At 38.5% G+C, this 20,184-nt stretch overlaps 1 protein-coding gene and 1 non-coding gene across 10 annotated transcripts in view; both read left to right on the top strand.

Annotated features, from left to right (window-relative positions):
• Klhl5 (kelch like family member 5) overlaps positions 1-20,184 on the top strand; it is a 200,906-nt gene that overhangs the window by 54,189 nt on the left and 126,533 nt on the right. For all 9 annotated transcript variants that reach the window (XR_012435829.1, XM_074042438.1, XM_074042439.1 and 6 more), the window contains 5 exons: positions 6,036-6,222; positions 9,187-9,411; positions 10,044-10,206; positions 14,637-14,849; positions 18,570-18,741. Coding sequence is in view for 8 of the 9 variants with exons in the window: in XM_074042438.1 (XP_073898539.1) it covers positions 6,036-6,222; positions 9,187-9,411; positions 10,044-10,206; positions 14,637-14,849; positions 18,570-18,741 (960 nt within the window). In the remaining variant the exon portion in view is untranslated. The remainder of the gene's footprint in view (positions 1-6,035; positions 6,223-9,186; positions 9,412-10,043; positions 10,207-14,636; positions 14,850-18,569; positions 18,742-20,184) is intronic.
• Positions 19,993-20,133, top strand: LOC141411283 (small Cajal body-specific RNA 11). Its single transcript, XR_012436074.1, has one exon.

Raw genomic sequence — 20,184 nt, 5'->3', positions numbered from 1 at the left:
AGAAGGGTCAAAACTAGAAACCCATTGGAGTTCAGCCAAGTGAAGTAGGCACTCATGGGCAGTGGAGCTAGAGAGACGTTACCAAGCTCGAGAGCTGTTGTCTAGAAGATAAGTTGACATGATTTAATGACCAACTGAATGGTGAAGGGATCCCAGAATGACACTGACTTGTGCATCTAGGTTAGTGAAGGTGCTGTCATTTGAGACAAGGAACTTGGGATGAGGAGCTGATTTGGGGAGTGGGGAAGAAAGCAGAAGAAGCATGTTCACAAAATTTCTTGGCACCTTTAATCCTCTTTGAGTCTGAGGTGGGGGAAAAAAATGAAGGCATGAGAACTACAGTGGCCAAGGAAAACACAAGAATGCTTGAGATGGATCCCTAGGAATCACTAATACTGAGTGGTGGTTCTCAAACCTGGCTAAATAACTAGAGTGTTTAACAACTGGTTCTAAGTTCAAGGAGGAAGTGCTAACAACATCAGATACTACAGAGAAGATGAATAAGATGAGGAAAGAAACTCAAAGCAGATTAGCTCAGTAGTTCTCAAAGTATAGTATCGGCAACATCTGGGAACTTGTTTGAAATGTGCCAGGATCACAGAGGTCCTTAACCCGAAAGGGCTCAGGGCAGGAATGAACAAAACAAGACAGATATCGAGAGGGCCAGCAGGCTGATGATGAACTGGCAAAATTTTATTTTTCTCAGCCAGCTTTATACATCAAAAACACTCTGACCTAGTTACAACCTTTCTGTGTTTTCCACCCTGCATTCTTACTGCCAGTGTCCTTGAGTAAGTATAAACTTCTTTTTTGTCGAGGGAAACCCCTTAGCGTTCCTTCCCACCGTGATGGAGACATGGTGCGCCTGCAGATTCCAACCTTGTCGGACCTTGGCAGCGATCTTGGCAGACTGTGGCTTTTGGTTCCCAACAGAAATGCAGATTGTCAGGCCTCTGTGGAGTGGATCTTATCAAAGTGTGATTTAATAAGCCTTCCAGTGACTAACACACCTCAAATTTTAGAATACCTATCCGCAGTCAGTAGTGGTATGGAGGAGTAGATGTGCTCTTAGTTGGCCACATACTCTGAATGTGTAAACAGTCACTTTCTTTTCTACAGTGATGATACCTTGTTGCAGTATTGCAACATGGTATACTGTGGTGATTATTTGGCTTAGGTTTCATTTTTTGTCTTCCTTAATAAAAGCAAAGGGCTAGCTTGCAGAATTTGTTGGCAGGTAAAGTGTTTTGGTAGTTATGAAGCCATCAAGAAAATGTTGAATTGTGTTCACTGGGTTTTATTTTAAAAGATAGGAAAATATGACAGTTGTTAAAATTGTCTTATGACTATCAGGTGATTACCACTTTAATGTGGCTTTAAAAAAATAATTGAAAAGACAAGTGTGTTGGTCATGTTATTTTACTTTTGCTTGGAATGCTATTAAAAATTGATTTCAAGTTCAAGAAGAAGGAAGCATAAACATTATCAGGTGCTACAGTGAGGATGAGCTTTCAGAATTGATCAAATTTTAAACGGGGTAAAAATATTAGGACATATGTACATTATTTAACTTAAATTGTTAACATTCCTGACAGTAGCCTGAATTACAAGTATCAGCCTCTACTGTTCCATTCTCAGATCTCATTGTTGTTTTCTATTATAAATTGGAAGTATAAAAATGGGTCAGTATTTACCTTTAGCACTCCTGTAGTTTACAAGCTTTAAATACCAAAACACTTTTTAAAGTCCATAGAGTTCACAACTCATTATTCTCATGTTTACTTAAATATAATTAATCTCATTAAGTTAGATTGTCAGCATGCTAAGAAATATATTTTACTTCAAATCATAGAAAGTGTAAAATCTCCTGAGACTTTATTATCTACATTTTAATTTGCATTTATCTTTATTTAGAAAGGGCTAAAGTGATTATAACAAATTAATATAACCATTAGCATTAATCTAAATGTGCCAACTCAGTGCATCTTCACTAGGGGTTTCTGGGGCAAATACAACTGTGGTCTATGTACATAGAAAAAATCATACCAGAATTTATACTCTGGCACAGGTCATGAGATGTGTCTTAATTACTTTGTTCGTTACCTTGTACATGCTTGTACTTGCTTACCAAATGCCACAAGACTTTTTTTTATTAGAGACATTTCCTTCTCTGCAATTATGAAAACCTCGTATTCTTACCACCAATAGTTATTAAGGAAATGCAGAAAAAAAAACCCAAAAACTATAGTTTCTAGGTCAGGCACCAGTAACTCTAGCTACTTGGGAGACTGAGATCAGGAGGGTCAAGGTTTGAGGCCAGCCCAGGAAAACAGCTTGTGATGAACCCCCCACCCCATGCCACCCCCCCTCCAGAATCCAAAAATAGAGCAAAATGAACTGGAGGCATGGCTTGAGTGGTAGGGCTCCTGCTTTACAAGTGCGAAACCTTCTGAGTTCAAACCCCAGACCCACAAAAAAGAAACCAACTATCTTCTGCATACTCAACTGGCTAAAATAAAGGGACCTAAGAATTGTTGGTGAGAGCATATGCAGAAACAGGCCTCACCTAATGCTGGTGAGAACAAAAAATGGTGCAGCCACTTTTGAAAACAATTTGACAATTTCTTAGAAACTAAACATAAATTTGACATATGACCCAGCTATTCCATACCTAGGTATCCACCTAGTAGAAATGAAAATGTATCCACACAATAACTTGCACACAAACTTTCTTAGCAGCTTTATTTATAGCAGCCCCAAACTGGAAACAACCTGTATATTCACCACTGGGTGCATGAATAAAGTGAGGTATAGCCATACAGTGGAATATTACTCAGCGATAAAAAGAAATGAAGTACTGGTACATGCTCCAACACGACAACCACCAAAACATAAGAGACCACATGTTGTATGATTTTACTTACATGAAATGTCCAGAAAATGCAGATTACAGACAGATTGATGTTTGGGATAGAATATGGGGAGAGGGAAAGGGGGATTAATAGTAAATGGGCATATGCCACCTAATTGACATGACTTGAATGTTCCAGAACTGTTTTTTGGTAATAGTCGAGCAATTTGGTATATTTACTAAAAATCACTGACTCATTTACTTAAAAATGTATTAATTGTGACATTTAAAAATCTGTCTTGATATAACCATCAGTTTATCAAAAGGATAATGCACTATGATCAGGAAAGTCTTTTTCCAAGAAAACAAGAATGATTTAAAATAAAACACAGTGAACACAATCCAACACATTTTCTTGATGGCTTCATAACTACTAAAGCACTTTACCTGCCAACAAATTTCCTTTCTTTTATTAAATACATTCTTACATATTTTATTACTATTAGGAATGGATTTTTTTCCACCAACTAATTTATCTAAAGAAATCAAGACAAATGTTTTCTTACATGAATCTCTATCAGCAGTGTACGCTATAAGAGTTTTTGTCCTAATTTTAAAAGATCAAAGTTTAAAGACCTAGTACATTATGTTACTGAGTTGGAGAAGAGGAAAGTTATGTATTTAAAGTTAGTGCACATTAACTGTGTGTGCATATGATGCACTTTAATCATATTCATAGGAATGGCTTTTTAAGTTTTTGGTTTTTTGTCTGGCTGCAGCAGAGAAAACCTGCTGCTTCCTGCAGAGTTGCATTTTAGCCTAATAGTTTAGCACGTTCATTGCAAGCTAGCCCTTTACTTTTATCAAGGAAGACAAAAAATGAAACCCAAGCCAAACAATCACCACAGTACACCATGTTACAGTACTGCAACAAGGTATTATCACTGTAGAAAAGAAAGTGACTTAAAATTGTCTTATGACTATCAGGTAATTACTAATAGTTTTTAAATCTAGTATCCTACAGTTTACTTTGGTGAAATTGTCTGTTTCTCAATGAGATTTTACCTTCCTCTGTTAATACAAAACATTCTAGCTAGCCTAGCTAGAAGAGATTCAATTTATATATAGTAATTTTATTCTAGCATCTCTCAACAGTAGATCATTAAAACATGTAAGAAAGAGATGCTCCTCTACTCATACACTACTTAAAAATTTCAAAAAAATTTAGGGCTGGTGGAGTGGCTCAAGTGGTAGAGCGCCTGCCTAGCAAGCGTGAGGCCCCTGAGTTCAAACCCCAATACTGCAAAAAAAAGATTTAAAAACTAATTTCACTTGGATCAATGACCCAAATGAAAGAAATAAAGCAATAAGAATATTGCCAGATAACGCAGTACACTGTATCCACAAACTGGGACAAAAAGACTTTCTAACCAGGACTGGAAGTTCAGAAGCCATGGAAAGAAAGATGTATACTTGATTGACCTAAAAAGGAAAATTGTACAAAAAATATTATGAAACAATTTCAATAGACCAGTGATAAATCTAGAAAAATAGAGTTGGAAAATAAAGTACTTACTTGTATGTTTTATATAAAGAGCTCTTAAAATTTCCCAAAGTCCAACTACTTGAATAGTAAAAAGGAAGTGGACAAAGGCAGAAGAACGATTGCAAGTGGCCCAAAATATAAAAAGATGCATGTGCTCACACATTAGGAAAAGTCAAATCAAAGGGGAGTGGCTGTCATTGACAAAAAGAAAAAGAGTCAAGGCTCTTACTCCTGGCAGCAGTGCTCTCTCACACAGAGCTGACGGGAAGACGAATTATACAGCCTCTCCTACAGAGCAGTGTGTTACATCTTTTATATTTATATGTGCCCTTTGATCCACCGAGGGACAATTCAGTTCTCCTAAATCTGTCCCATACAGGTAAAATTGCTACAGAAAGGCTTCTATAGAAGGCTTGGTTTTAGTAGCAAAAGAAAGATTCACATACGTGTGTGTATGTGTGTGTGTGTGTGTGTTGTGTTTATGTGTGAAATCTAGAAAAAATTTCCCACAGTTAAAAGTTGCTGGAAAATTAGAATAAACATGTACTATAGAATATTTTTCCATTACTAAAAAGACTAAATCAGCTGGGCACAGAGGTACACACCTATAATCCCAGATACATGAGAGGCAGAAATTGGAAGGATCGCATTTCAAGGTCTGCCTGGAGAAAACATTAGCAATACCCCATCTCAACCAACAAGCCAGGCATAATGTACATGTCTGTGATCGCAGCTATGCAGGAGCTGTAGATAGGAGGATTGCAGTCTGAGACAAGCTGCAAGCAAAAATGCACAACTCTACCTGGAAAATAAAGCAGATGGGGGTGGGTGGGTCTGGAGGTGTAGCTTAGGTGATAGAGCACCTGCCTAGCAAGTGCAAGGCTCTGAGTTCAAATCCCAGAATTCCTGTCCCCCAAAAAAGAATAAATCAGAGCTATACCTTCTCAGGAAGACCTGGAGAAAATGTATAAGATATTGTTGAATGAAAATGGTGAGATGCAGCAAAGAACATAAGGCAAATAATTAGTAAAGGAAAAAGCTATATATCCGTCACATGAGTATACAGTATGAGAATTAGGTCAGGAGGGTTCTGTGAGTGGAGAAACATAAAGGGAGCACACTAGGCTGTTGATAAACAGTGAGGGGGTGCAGGGTGCGGGGACGTGATGGAGAGCTAGCACAAAGGAAATGATTTCAGTTTTAGAAAGAGGTAGGGTGAAAGTGTATTGGTGTATTTATATAAGACTAACCAGGAGTCAGTGAAGCACAGAACTTCTTTTTAAGAAATCACCACTTGGAGTTCTTTGCCCCTTGAAAATTTGGTAACTTACGCTTTGGTTTGTGGTTTGTTTAGAGAAGTCAGGTAAGTACAACCTAATTAGTCAGCTCACAGTTGGTATTATTATTTCTCAATTAAAAATATACCTAGTTTAAGAATAACATGTGTGATCCTCCAGTTTTTATTTTTCAGTGACATTTAAAATATAAGTCTTATGAATGTTGCATATTTTAGTTTAAAATATGTGTAGACTGCACTTTTTTTAATGAGGTAATTTCCATTTGAAACCTGTATCACTCATTCTTTTAACCTACTATTTTCTTAGTCACTCAATATACATTCTAACTATTCTCTTCTAGTTTCTTGCAGACATGGAAAACAATGCACTTTTTCGGGATGACATAGAATGTCAGAAACTCATTATGGAAGCAATGAAGTATCATTTATTACCAGAGAGACGACCCATGCTACAGAGTCCTCGGACAAAACCTAGGAAGTCGACTGTTGGTACATTATTTGCTGTCGGAGGAATGGATTCAACAAAAGGTATTCAATGTCTTTTATTTGGAGGAACAGAAACAAAGAAATTTTAATAAGTAATGTGTATGACCAAAGAGGTCTTAGAGAAATGACTGGTTGCAAGACAAGGGCAAGAAAAGAATAAAATGATCCCAGAATATAACACTAGTGCCAGAAAGAAAGTGCTCAAGGAATGATGGAGACAGGTCAGAGATACAGGAAGCAGTTGTAGGAGCTCCCATTGCCTATACCTGGGGTAGTTTCGGCATCAATGATAGTAAAAGATTATAACTTATTAAATCAGTAGGTTTCCCAGAGTTCACACTAAGACAAATAAGGAATGGAGAAGGGAAGACAGTAGAGTACAGCAGAAAGAAGGGTAGTTAGAAAATTAATCATTTGGCAACCATCAAAATACAGTCTGAGCATCTCTTTCTAAAAGTCTGACATCCAAAAAGCTCCAAAATTAGAAACTCCTGGAGCAGCCATGACACTCAAGAACTTCAGATTTTGGAGCATTTTAGACTTTACATTTTTGGATTAGGGACATTCAACCAGGAAAGTCTATCTGAAAACCTCCATTTAAGATACTTCTGGTCCCAAGCATTTTGAGTAAGAACTCTTCAACCTGTGATATGACTCAGTCAGCAGAATTCCGTGCATGCTGAGACCGTGGGGTGGAAGTTGGAGAGCGGAATGTTCTGTGTCAAAGTATCTCCCAGCCACATGCTTGTTAGTTACAAGGAGTGAAGCAGCATCTTTGCAATGGAGAACACTGGCCCGCACCACTTAAGGGAATGACCAAAGCTAATGTTGCCAGTGACGAGACGAAGCAGCAAGCAGCAGTGGCTCTGACAGGATGCACCTTCTTTCCAAAAGTGTACAACTGAGGCATGAGGACGAAAGAAAGCTGAGCTGAGAGAAGTTCCACAGAGTAACCCGCCTGTCTGTCTGTAGTATTCATAACGCCAGTGTCATGGAATACAAAAATAAAAAAAAGATTCAGGCATTGTTCCAGATTACTGGAGGGTAATGCAGCATCTTGGGTTTTCTCTGCTGTAAAGGTCATAACTGAGACAAATGACAAAACTCAAGTAAGACCTGTAGGTAGGTAATCACATTGTAAAATGTTTATTTCCAGTTTGGATGATCATATTGTGTTTTTAGAATTATTTGTTCTGAGGAAGATAACTTGGTCATCATTTCTGTAATTTACTCTTCAGGAAAAAAATGCATGCATATATAGAAAGCAAAAACATAAGCATTTGGGAAATCTTGCTCAAGGCATCTGGGAATTCTTTTAGTAGTTGATCCTAGTGGTAAAAACAACAGCAATCAACCCCACACATAGTGCCTGCTGGCTGCCAGGTATCATGCTAGTTACCTCTAGGTGCATGTCCATCTCCCCTCGTCCATATTCCTAGTACAGTAGTCTGCAATTCCATGGCAGTGCCTCTCTGAATTTGGTTACCTGTGTATCTCAGCTCATTCTACTCCTTCCCTCAGTTTCATTGGCTTTTTTGGTGTGGTATTTTTTTGGCAGCATTGGGGGGGGCGAGGTTATTTTGTTTTGTTTTGGGAATACTATGGCTTTGTGCCTGCGAGGCATGTGCTCTGCACTTGAGCAAGGCCTTCAGCTCTTTTTGTTTTAGGTTACTTTTCGGATAGGGTCTCACAGTTTTTGCCCAGGCTGTACTGATCCCTAATCTTCCCATGTAGCTGGCACGACAGACATATACCACCATGCCCAGCATATTTATTGAATGGGGTCTCACTAACTGGGCTAGCCTCAAATCATGACCCTCCTGATCTCTGCCTCCCATGTAACTGGGATTACAGGCATGAGCCACCACACCCAGACCCCATTGCCCTCTTTGTTTATCTAACATGCCAAATACTTTAACCTGCATTAGGGTACTGTGGCAGATCTTCTCTGTAGCTGGAACACTCAACCCCTGGTAATAACGTTCCTGTTCACTCAGACTTCCTCTCAAGTGTCAGCTCACCAAAGACCTTTCCACGGCCATTCAGCAGCAGTCTCTCACCTACCCTTTCTGGCCTTGTACCTACCATTTTCTATCTCCGTAACCTGGATTATGTCCTTCATAGCACCTGACACATTTCTTACCAGCTGTGTGTCACTTCCCAGCCCAGCAAGCTCCAGAAATCATGGCATTTGTTTTGTTCACTAATATTCCCAGAGCCTAGAACAATGCCTTGCACATAGACTGTATCGGTAAATATTTGTCATGTGATTGGGGTTTTTTTTTTTTGCCATCTTGTGAATTACTTGTTTGACTAAAGCCCTTGCTGCATTAATCACACTTAAAGGTTTCTCCCTTGTGTGTTATGTTGAAGGAATATAGAATTATGAGTTCTAATTAAAAGCATTATATTGTCACTACTTTTAGGTTAGTGGCAGCAAAGACTAGATCTCTATCTAGTCCTATCCCTATCTCTATCCCTATCTGGGGATAGGATGTAACTTGCCTAGCACGTGCAAGGTCCTGGGTTTAATACCTCACACTGAAACAAACAAGGTCTGTGTGTGTGTGTCATCATAGACCTCTATAGATTAGTGTAATGATGCTTTATAGTTTTCATCTTACTTCATCCTCTCAGTAGCATTCAATATGCTAGCAGACCCTCTTGCTGTACACTTTTAACACTTTGTACAGTTTGAACCTTTGTCTTCCATGACACAGAACTCCCTACTTTCCTCTCACTTCTGAGTGTTGCTCTTCAGCCTCTTTTACAGCTAATCCTTATCTGCCTGACCTTGAAATGGTGGGGCCTCACATGTGCCCTGGAGGATGGTAGGAGATGAGGTTACAGAAGTAGGCAGGGGCCAGATCATGCAGAGTCTTCATGGGCTAGAGCAAATGTATTTTTGTTGATGCTAATAAAATTGTACTTCTGTATGTATATTTTCACATGATAGACAATAGTGGTGAACTTTTATTGACATAACTTCTGTGTATTACCATTAAGGAGCAACAAGCATTGAGAAGTATGACCTCCGTACAAACATGTGGACCCCTGTAGCGAATATGAATGGGAGGAGGCTGCAGTTCGGTGTTGCAGTGTTAGATGACAAACTGTATGTGGTTGGGGGCAGAGACGGGCTGAAGACTTTGAATACTGTAGAGTGCTACAACCCCAAAACAAAAACCTGGAGTGTGATGCCTCCTATGTCTACACATAGACATGGCCTGGGTAAGTGTCACTGTAGATTGACTCATGATCTCATAAATGAGGCTCCACAGCAGGGTGCCTCCTGTACCAGGCAGAAGATGACCAGCAGCATGGCAGCTGAGTTGACAGCAGCATCGCCACTCATTCCTTCCATCCTCCTGTTACTTGAGACACAGAAGCAAAAACAACGTGCATGTCCCTAGATGTGGCAGCACACAGTACAAGTAAAACATGGGTCTGAGGTACCCAGAGTAGCCTGACGGTCTGACAAGCCACCTTTTGTGTATGTGCTCTGTTTTGACAATTGCTGTTACCCAGAATGCTTATTAAAAATCTTTGGCTTTATTTTTTCATACATGTGTCTATATCTTCTGGTTTTCAAGCAGGTATGAGTGAAAGTGCAGGCAATTTTGGAGTAGTGCAGAAATAACTTTCTGTTTTTGTTGTACCTCAAAACACTGCCTCTGAAACGTTTACCACCAAAACTATGGGGCTATTTGAGCCTCACCCACTTGCCACTGAGGACAGCAGTGGCACACACACACTTTCCACTGGTTAACTCGATGTTTGAATGTACTGTGCTGACCCTTCCACCAAAGTGTGATGTGTGAGATAGTACAAGTGAAGTCATCACCTGTCCTGTCTCCTTGCAGGTGTGGCTGTCCTCGAAGGCCCCATGTACGCAGTGGGAGGGCATGATGGCTGGAGCTACCTGAACACAGTGGAGAGATGGGACCCTCAGGCTCGCCAGTGGAACTTTGTTGCCACCATGTCCACCCCGAGGAGCACAGTAGGTGTAGCAGTACTAAGTGGAAAGTAAGGAAATACTTTTAAGTTCTATTTAAATCACAATAAACCATGCTGGTGCACATCTATAATCCCACCAGATAGGGACATGGAACTCAGTAGAGCACACATGGACTCTGCCTGGGCAAAAAGTTAGACCCCATCTCACCCAACAAAATGGACATGCTGGTGTGCACCTGTAACCCCAGCTATACAGGAGGCCTAAGGAGAAGGCAGGCAAAAATGTGAGACCATATCAGAAAAATAACTAAAACACAAAGGGCGGGGGATGTGGCTCAACTTAAATATCTCAACGTTAAGCTAGGTTTTCATTCTCATGTGCAGATGCTAGACATTTCTAGTTACCATTTTTAGTGAAGTTTAATGTCAGTATCCAATGTTAAATTCTGTAGTAAAAATCTAATGATGATATATCTTTAGGATTAGATGATCTTTTAAAAGTTCTGTAGTCTCTGTCAGTGTCTCCCATCTTTTCTGCTGATCTGTCTTTACGTTTGCTTCGCTTTTTGTTATCTTGGTAAACTGGGAACCCAGAATGGATTTAAGGAAAGGTGCTGCTTGCCTCTTGTCAGATTTAGATAGGGCTTCTGTTCTACCCTAGCCCTCACGGCTCAGAGACGAGGTAGGCATCTTCTCCAGTTGTCCTCCTCCCCAACACATGGCCCTCCATGGTTGTGAAACAGGACTTTAAGTTTCAGTCCCTTCACATTAACATGGTTTCTAAAAGAGGAAGGAGTCTAGGTTATAATAGAGATGTAAAGTGATTTGTACAATTGTGCTCTAAGAAAAATGGGAAGATATTACTAAAAATGTTTATATTTTATGACCTATGATCTGTGTCCTTGGGGCATATCAGTTAAGTTCTACTTTTTCTTATTTTTAAAGCAACATCATAAGGGACATGATGGATATAACCATTTTTAATGTATTTGATTTCCAGGACCCCCCCCCCTCATTTATTTTATCTAAAGAAGTAACTTAAAAATTTATTACTGCAGCCAGATGCCAGACTCACGCCTGTAATCCTAGCTACTTAGGAGGCAGAGAACAGGAGGATCACGGTTGGAAGCCAGCCTGGGGAAATAGTTCAAGAGATCCTACCTTGAAAAAACCCAACACAAAAAAGGGATGGTGGAATGGGTCAAGGTGTAGGCTCTGAGTTCAAACCCCAGTACTAGAAAAAAAAATAAAAATAAAATCATTACTGTACATCCTTATTAACCCAGTGGTAGAAGAATCAGCCATCAGAGAATTGGAAAACAGAAAAACTAAATGGTTGCTTCTCAATTTTGACCTTTTAGTTTAAACTTCAGAGATGAATTCCTGGGCTAATTTTGCTCAGTAACACATTTTTCTCCCTTATTTTTTAAAAGAATACCTCCCTTCATCTCCAGACCTGTGGTAACCAAGGCTTCTAGCATAGCAACATCTTGCTTCCTTACCTTTCCTTTCCTCTCATGACAAATAAACATTTCATATTTTAACACCCATAGTACAATTAGTTGAATATAATTCTAAGACTTCCTGATAATCATCTTAGGGGCTAATGATCTTTAATTGATTAAATATTAGGAAATTTATTTTCTATCATGTTTATTTAGATTTGCAATTGCTCAGGCTATCTTTAAGCCATTGAGTGGCAAATATTTTTTGCAGTAGAAACATCTCTTTTAAGTGAAATCTTTCAAAAACCTCAATATTCAAGGCAAATAGAGGTTAAGGTCTATACTAAACTTATTTTACTTGAAGTTCAGATTTATAATTTTTGCTTATAAAAATCAATGTAGAAGAATAAATGAGTTTTAAATTCTACTCATTTCTATATATTTTAGTTGTCCAGCATGAAGAAATCCTGAATCACAATAGAGGCTGAAATAATTAAGTTATTTTAACTACTAGAGCAATTTAATTGGAGTTTCAGGAAAGTCCTCCATTTGCTCAAATAGTTTGACAGTAGCAGGAATTGTTTTCTAAGTTGAATCTCAGCCTATCTCAACTACTTACATTCATCATAATTTAAAAGTCAGTCAAGGACTTGGAGGTGTGGCTCAAGTGGTTGAGTGCTTGCTTTGCAAACACAAAGCCCTGAGTTCAAGTTTCAGTCACACACACACACACACACACACACACACACACACACATACACACACAAAAAGTTAGTCAAGGTCTAAATCTTATTTTAAAATACGTACCCGGGCATCGTGGCTCATGTCTATAATTCCAGCTAGTCAGGAAACAGAGATCAGGAGGACTGTGTTTTGAGGACAGGCCAGGCAAAAAGTTAGCAAGACTTTCAACAATAACAAAAAAGCTGTCCATGGTGGCTCATGCCTGCAGTCCCAGCTATGGCAGGAGGTACATATAGGAGGCTCGGGACCAAGGCCATCTGAAAAATAACTAAAGCAAAAAGGACTGGGGGCATGGCTCAAGCAGTAGAGGGCCCTGAGTTCAAACCCCAGTACCACCAACAATAAGAAACTAAATAAAAATTAAGATACATAGTACAGTTTATCACAAGTTGATATTGCTATTTTTTATTGTAATTGGTACTGTCATGGGGAAGAGAAGTGAGTTCTCAGTGTTGCATGACATTTGAGTCAGGTGATATTTTTGAAAATTATTAAACGTGAATTTCAAATGAACCATTTTTGGACTTGCATTTCCTTTGCAAAATCCTATTCCTAGAACACGGTTTCGAGACCATTGCTTGAGATGAAGTTTCTTCAGAAAGTGATACCAATATGTTTTCACCCTTAGTATTCACTCAGTGTGAATGTTGTTCGTTCAGTTGAAGATCTAAAAATGCCTGTTTCTAAAAGAGCACAAGTAGAGACAGAATTGGTTTTTCCTGTCTGACCACTTACACCTGCTTGCCACATGCTAAACACTATGCAAAGTACTGTAAGGTGAGTCACTGCACTGTGCCATTTTTCTCTTTGAGACCCATGTTCATAGGGTAGGGTGCCTTGAAGCCTATCGGGGGATCTATCTACTCTAAGACACACTTTACTATCTAAAATTGCAGTGGGTCTTACAGTCAGTGCTGACTTACAAGAAGATACCCTTCATGTGCCCATCATTGCTTCCTGTGCCCTTGATGTTTTCTTTCTCATGTGTCACAGAGTCACACAATACATACATTTGTCATTCAGTTGGTAGCATGTTTTCTTTCTCAATGACACTGAAATTGAATGTGTCTTAGAATTGATGGCAACTTCAATTCAATGAAATACCATAGCTTCTTATCATTATTTTTTAGAGCAAGAAAATTAGCTTTATTTAAAAAAAAATCTTGTAAAATTCTACATCTTGGAGAATAATTAAATATCAGGAAAAAGGGCATTTGTATTGAAGATAAAAACTATACTGCCAGCCAATATTTTACAGTAAGCAAAAATAAACATTAAGCCCATGAAATATTAAAATTTCTCTTTTCATCCAAAGGAAAATGATGTTTTGTTTTCCTTTCCATATGTTTTGTTTTTGTTGTTTTTGCTTTTGACTGTACCAGGAATTGAACTCAGGACCTCACACTGTCTATGCAGGCATTCTGTTATTTGAGCCACTCTGCAAGCTCTCTTTTGCATCTGTTGTTTTTAAGATAGGGTCTTAATTTATATCCCTGGCTGATCCAGGTCAAGATCCTTCTATTTGTATTTCCCTTAGTAGCCAGAATGACAGGCACACTCCACTGTGCCCAGCTGTGGTGGAGTCCACTCTACCCAGCCATTGTTGGAGATGGGATCTTTCGAACTTTTTGTCTGGGCTGGCCTGATACAGTGATCTTCCTGATCTCTACCTCCCAAATAGCTAGGATTACAGGTATGAACAACTGTGCCTGGCCTGGTCTCTCCATATTGTTTATTTCCTTTTATTTTCTCCTATCATCAAAAGTTACATTTTTGTCCTTTCATTAGTATCTGGCAAATTGATAGCAACTGTCCCTTATCTTTTTATAAATCTTTGTTTTTTGATATGGAAGCTCAATCTTCCTGTAGTTTTTTTTTTTAATTCATTTATTCACATGTGCATATATTGTTTGGGTCATTTCTCCCTCCTGCTCCCCACCTCACCCTCTCCCCTCCTCTCCTCTCGCTTCCAGGCAGAACTTGTTCTGCACTTCTCCAGTTCAGTTGAAGAGTAGAAATAACAATAATAAGAAACATATAGCGTTTTTGCTAGTTGAGTTAAGGATAGTTATACAGAGAAATTCCTAGCATTGCTTTCATGTACAAATGTGTTACAACCCAGGTTGATTCATCTCTAACTGGTCTTTACACTGGTTCCTGATCCCCTTCTTATGTTGAGCTTTGTCACCTTAAGGTTTCTGTATTAATTCCTCTGGAGTGGGGACATCAAATGCTTTCATGTTTTGGGGCTTCTTATCTTAAGCATGACAACAACACTACTTATTTATCATTTCATTTGTTCTATTATAGACTTTATGCAGTCGGTGGCCGTGATGGAAGTTCGTGTCTCAAATCAGTAGAATGCTTTGATCCTCACACTAATAAATGGACACTGTGTGCACAGATGTCAAAAAGGAGAGGTGGTGTGGGAGTAACAACCTGGAATGGACTGCTGTATGCCATCGGAGGACACGATGCTCCCGCCTCCAACTTGACTTCCAGACTCTCAGACTGTGTAGAGAGGTAATTTCCTGAGAAAGAAAACTAGGAACAAAGAGTCAAACACAAGTCTTTAATACATCCTCCCAAGTTAATAAATGTCGAGCATCCATCAATGCAGGGTGGTTCTCTGGGAACCCTGAAAATACCAGGTTGAATACACTGGCCATCTCTCCTTGTCTCCACAGCCTACTTGGATCGTTCTTATATTACTGCTTGTTCACTTAAACTTTAGAATTGAATGCATCAGTTATTAACTGACTCATGGCAAACCCTTATTGTGTGCCTATTTTCTACTAGACACTGCACCTAGTCAAAAAAGAAGTGGCGCTTGATGAATTTCAGAGAGAATGAGTTAGGGAGTGCAGCCTAAAAATTGAAAAGGATAGAGACATAGCTGACCCATGTGATTATAAAATGAAATAACATAAAAAATAAAGGCTTATAATAAATCTTATGCCTTAACCAAGTCATCCAGACTGGCCACATGAAACTCAGCTTTTGGTAGGTCAGGTCCTTTATCTGATATTGACATGTTCAACCTAGTTTAAGGAGTGGGGAGAATTTACTATATTTTGGAGGTAGAATAAATCAAAGCATGTATCAGTGCTCCAAAGCAGAAAAGAACCTGGCTCCTACAAGAAACTGAAAGGCAGACTTTGTAGCCAGAGAACAAAGAGTAATGGAGAGCGTGTCAGAAGTGGAAGCAGAGTGGGTGAGGGCGATCACATAGGGTCTCATGACATTATATTAAGGGTTTTGTATTTTAAAAAGGAGTAGGGAGTTAATGAGTGCCAGTGTCCCTCTGGGGGACATGATCAGATTTCTTAAGGTTAATGCCATTAAGTAAGTTGTAAGTGACTAGAAGAAGTGGGGAAAGGTTTGTTGATAACGAGCATTCTCTGTGGTAGACTTGGTTGATTTTCAAGAAAGCAGTCAAGTTACACCTGAGTTTCATCTGTATTGGCGAGAAAACAGTTCAGACTATGCTTGTTGCATGGTATAGTCCAGGAATGGAAAAGGGGAATCTTTGTATACTTTGCTCATAATTTATGAGCTCATTGCAATACCATATCCAGTGAAAAGGCAAACACAGAAGGTCATCTTTAATGAATGTCATTGGAATTTTGATGGGAATTGCATTAAACATGTAGATTACTTTTGGGAGTATTGACATTTTTACTATGTTAATTCTACCAATCCATGAGCATGGGAGATCTCTCCACTTTCTATAGTCTTCCTCAATCTCTTTCTTCAGAAGTGTATAGTTTTCCTTGTAGAGGTCTTTCACATCTTTTGTTAGGTTTACACCTAGGTATTTGATTTTTTTTGAGGCTATTGTAAATGGAATTGTTTTCATACATTCTTTTTCCGTTTGCTCATTGTTAGTGTATAGAAATGCTAATGATTTTTCTTTGTTGATTTTATATCCTGCTACCTTGCTATAGCTATTGATGATGTCTAGAAGCTTCTGAGTAGAGTTTTTTGGGTCTTTAAGGTATAGGATCATGTCATCTGCAAATAGGGATATTTTGACAGTTTCTTTACCTATTTGTATTCCTTTTATTCCTTCTTCTTGCCTAATCGCTCTGGCTAGGAATTCCAATACTATGTTGAATAGGAGTGGAGATAGTGGGCATCCTTGTCTGGTTCCCGATTTTAGAGGGAATGGTTTCAGTTTTTCTCCGTTAAGTATAATGCTGGCTGTAGGTTTGTCATATATAGCTTTTATAATGTTGAGGAACTTTCCTTCTATTCCTAGTTTTCTTAGAGCTTTTATCATGAAATGATGTTGGATCTTATCAAAGGCTTTTCCTGCATCTATTGAGATGATCAAGTGGTTTTTGTCTTTGCTTCTGTTAATGTGGTTTATTACGTTTATTGATTTTCGTATGTTGAACCACCCCTGCATCCCTGGGATGAAGCCTACTTGGTCGTGGTGAATAATCTTTTTGATGTGTTGCTGAATTCGGTTTGCCATTATTTTGTTGAGGATTTTTGCATCAATGTTCATTAAGGAGATTGGCCTATAGTTCTCCTTTTTGGAGGTGTCTTTGCCTGGTTTTGGGATAAGTGTAATACTGGGATCATAAAATGTGTTTGGCAGTTTTCCTTCCCTTTCTATTTCGTGGAACAGTTTAAGGAGGGTTGGTATCAGTTCTTCTTTAAAGGTCTGATAGAATTCAGCAGAGAATCCATCAGGTCCTGGACTTTTCTTTTTGGGGAGACTCTTGATTGCTGCTTCAATCTGGACTTTTCTTTTTGGGGAGACTCTTGATTGCTGCTTCAATTTCATTTTGTGTTATAGGTCTATTCAGATGATTAATTTCCTCTTGGTTCAGTTTTGGATGATCATATGTATCTAGAAATCTGTCCATTTCTTTTAGATTTTCAAATTTATTTGAATATAGGTTCTCAAAGTAGTCTCTGATGATTTCCTGGTGTTTGTTGTTATCTCCCCTTTTGCATTCCTAATTCTACTAATTTGGGTTTTTTCTCTCCTCATTTTAGTTAGGTTTGCCAGGGGTCTATCGATCTTGTTTATTTTTTCAAAGAACTAACTTTTTGTTTCATTCATTCTTTGTATGGTTTTTTTGGTTTCTATTTTGTTGATTTCAGCTCTTATTTTTATTATTTCTCTCCTTCTATTTGTTTTGGGGTTTGCTTGTTCTTGTTTTTCTAGGAGTTTGTAATGTATCATTAGGTCATTGATTTGGGATCTTTCAGTCTTTTTAATATATGCACTCATGGCTATAAACTTTCCTCTCAGGACTGCCTTAGCTGTGTCCCATAGGTTCCGGTAGGTTGTGTTTTCATTTTCATTGACTTCCAGGAACTTTTTAATTTCCTCTTTTATTGCATTGATGATCCATTCTTCATTAAGTAATGAGTTATTTAGTTTCCAGCTGTTTGCATGTTTTTTGTCTTTACTTTTGTTGTTGAGTTCTACTTTTACTGCATTATGATCATATAGTATGCACGGTATTATTTCTGTTTTCTTGTATTTGCTGAGGCTTGCTTTGTGCCCTAGGATATGATCTATTTTGGAGAAGGTTCCATGGGCTGCTGAGAAGAATGTATATTGTGTAGAAGTTGGATGAAATGTTCTGTAGACCTCTACTAGGTCCATTTGATCTATTGCATATTTTAGATCTTGGATTTCTTTATTGATTTTTTGTTTGGATGACCTATCTATTGATGATAATGGGGTTTTAAAGTCTCCCACAACCAGTGTGTTGGCGTTTATATATGCTTTTAGGTCTTTCAGGGTATGTTTGATGAAATTGGGTGCATACAGATTGATGATTATTATTTCCTTTTGGCCTATTTCCCCTTTTATTAGTATGGAATGTCAGAAGGTCATCTTTTCATGAAGTGTCTGCTCGTAGACATCTTTGGGCAGTTCTAATTAAGGTACCACATGAACGGCTACAATGATTGAGGGCATAAGTCATCTGGATAGAGTTTAACATATTGATTTGCACACATTTTCAACAGGCACACTGAAGCTTTAAGGCAGTTTTCAGTATTGTATTTATATCATCTCCTTTTAAGTGTTATATATCTGCTAAATGAATCTATAGTGCTCTAAGTTAAAACTTAGGAAAATACTAATTTTTTTCTCTAAAATGTGTTCAAATATATCTTATTTACATAGCATATAATAAGACAGAAGAAAATAAATTGAACAAAACTGTTTTCACATAAAGTATTTTGAGAACAGTGGCTCTATTTCTCTTTCAGATATGATCCCAAAACAGACATGTGGACTGCAGTGGCCTCCATGAGCATCAGCAGAGACGCGGTGGGGGTCTGTTTACTTGGTGACAAGCTGTATGCCGTTGGGGGGTATGACGGGCAGACTTACCTTAGCACCGTGGAAGCTTATGATCCCCAGACAAATGAATGGACCCAGGTATGGCTTTTCATTTTCGCTCTCACACTGACTTGCTTCTTGTGAAACAGTTCTGTTGATAAAGAAGAACCTCTTGGACTGGGGGTATAGCTAGGAGAACTTATACCCACAGTACCTGAAAAATACATGCTTTCCTCTCAGTATCCTAATAAATGAGATTGCAAAGTCTTAAGCCACCAGCCACCCACTACCAATCAGCCTTGACCCAAAGCTGGAGGTGACTGCATTGTGTTTAACAAATTCTCTTAGCTAAACTTCCTAGCTGGTTGTTATGACAGTACCATCTATTCACACTTTAGAGACTTAGTGTTTTGGGTGTTTTGAGGAAAGCTGCTAATTACAAACTGACTGTTTGATTAAAATGATTTAGAGGTTATTCTGTAGTATTATAAATAGATAAGGCTTTAAAATAGGTTACTTGGTTACTTAAGGAGATACAGTAGTGATCAAAACAACAGATTCAGCTGGAGAAAAACAGAATTCTTAGAATTGAAGTCTGGTCTATTCTTAAAATCTATTCATGGGGGTGGTCAAACTGATTAGGAAGTCATTTTAGTATTGCAGATTTGATTTAGCAAAAAAGAAAAAAGCAAAACACTGTCTTGTGTACCTTAACATTCCTAAGTGCAAGCCAACTTTCTTAGTATTTCATACTAGTCACCCCCACCCCCAAATGGTAACATTGTAACTTTCCTGAGTCAAGTGCATAGGTTCTTACTGTATTCAGAGTATTCTTTGGAAACCATTCTTGTCCACACTTTTATTTCAACTATGAATTTCCTGGTGTTTAGGTTTTGTTGTTTTTTTTTTAAGGCAATAGTAAAATATTTAGGAATTGTTCCTTATCCATAAGTGAAGATTATAATCTTCCACATAACACCACCATCCCTTTCACTGTCATAGCGCTCATTCACCAGATTTGTTTTCACTCTAGGGAGTTGGGTGGCTCATATTACTTACTCTTCTAACAAGTAATACACTGGGTTTAGAGTTTTGACCATGCACATAGAAGGCAGCCAGTAGATGTAAGGTTACTCGTTCCTCTGGAACAAGCAGATCCCCAGGCATGCAGTGTATCTTGTGGACTTCTGAGATGGTGTGGCTGTTGAGGGACCTCTATAGATGGCACCTGGTAAGTTCTTTGTCAGTTTCTCTAAGTGGTCAGCATGTTTTAGTATTCATATTGCATGCCATTTTGGTATTTGTGTTTCATATAGAGTAATCTTTTAGCTGTGTAAAATATCACCTTTATTCACCTGGCCTGTACTCTGTCTACTCCCCTATGCTCAGCTCTAACAGGGAAGTCCAGCAGGACACACAGCAATTTCCCTCTCAGTTTAGGAGAAGTGATCCTGTGAATAGGACTGGCTTTTAAAGGCATGAGAGGACAATTAAAAAAAAAATCGCTTTTAAAGAGAAACAAATGATCATGTGATATACCCA

The sequence above is a fragment of the Castor canadensis genome, chromosome 9, assembly GCF_047511655.1.
Source record: "Castor canadensis chromosome 9, mCasCan1.hap1v2, whole genome shotgun sequence".
NCBI lineage: Eukaryota > Metazoa > Chordata > Mammalia > Rodentia > Castoridae > Castor > Castor canadensis.
The sequence above is the reverse complement of the archived record's forward strand: the minus strand, read 5'-3'. Positions and strand labels throughout refer to the sequence as shown.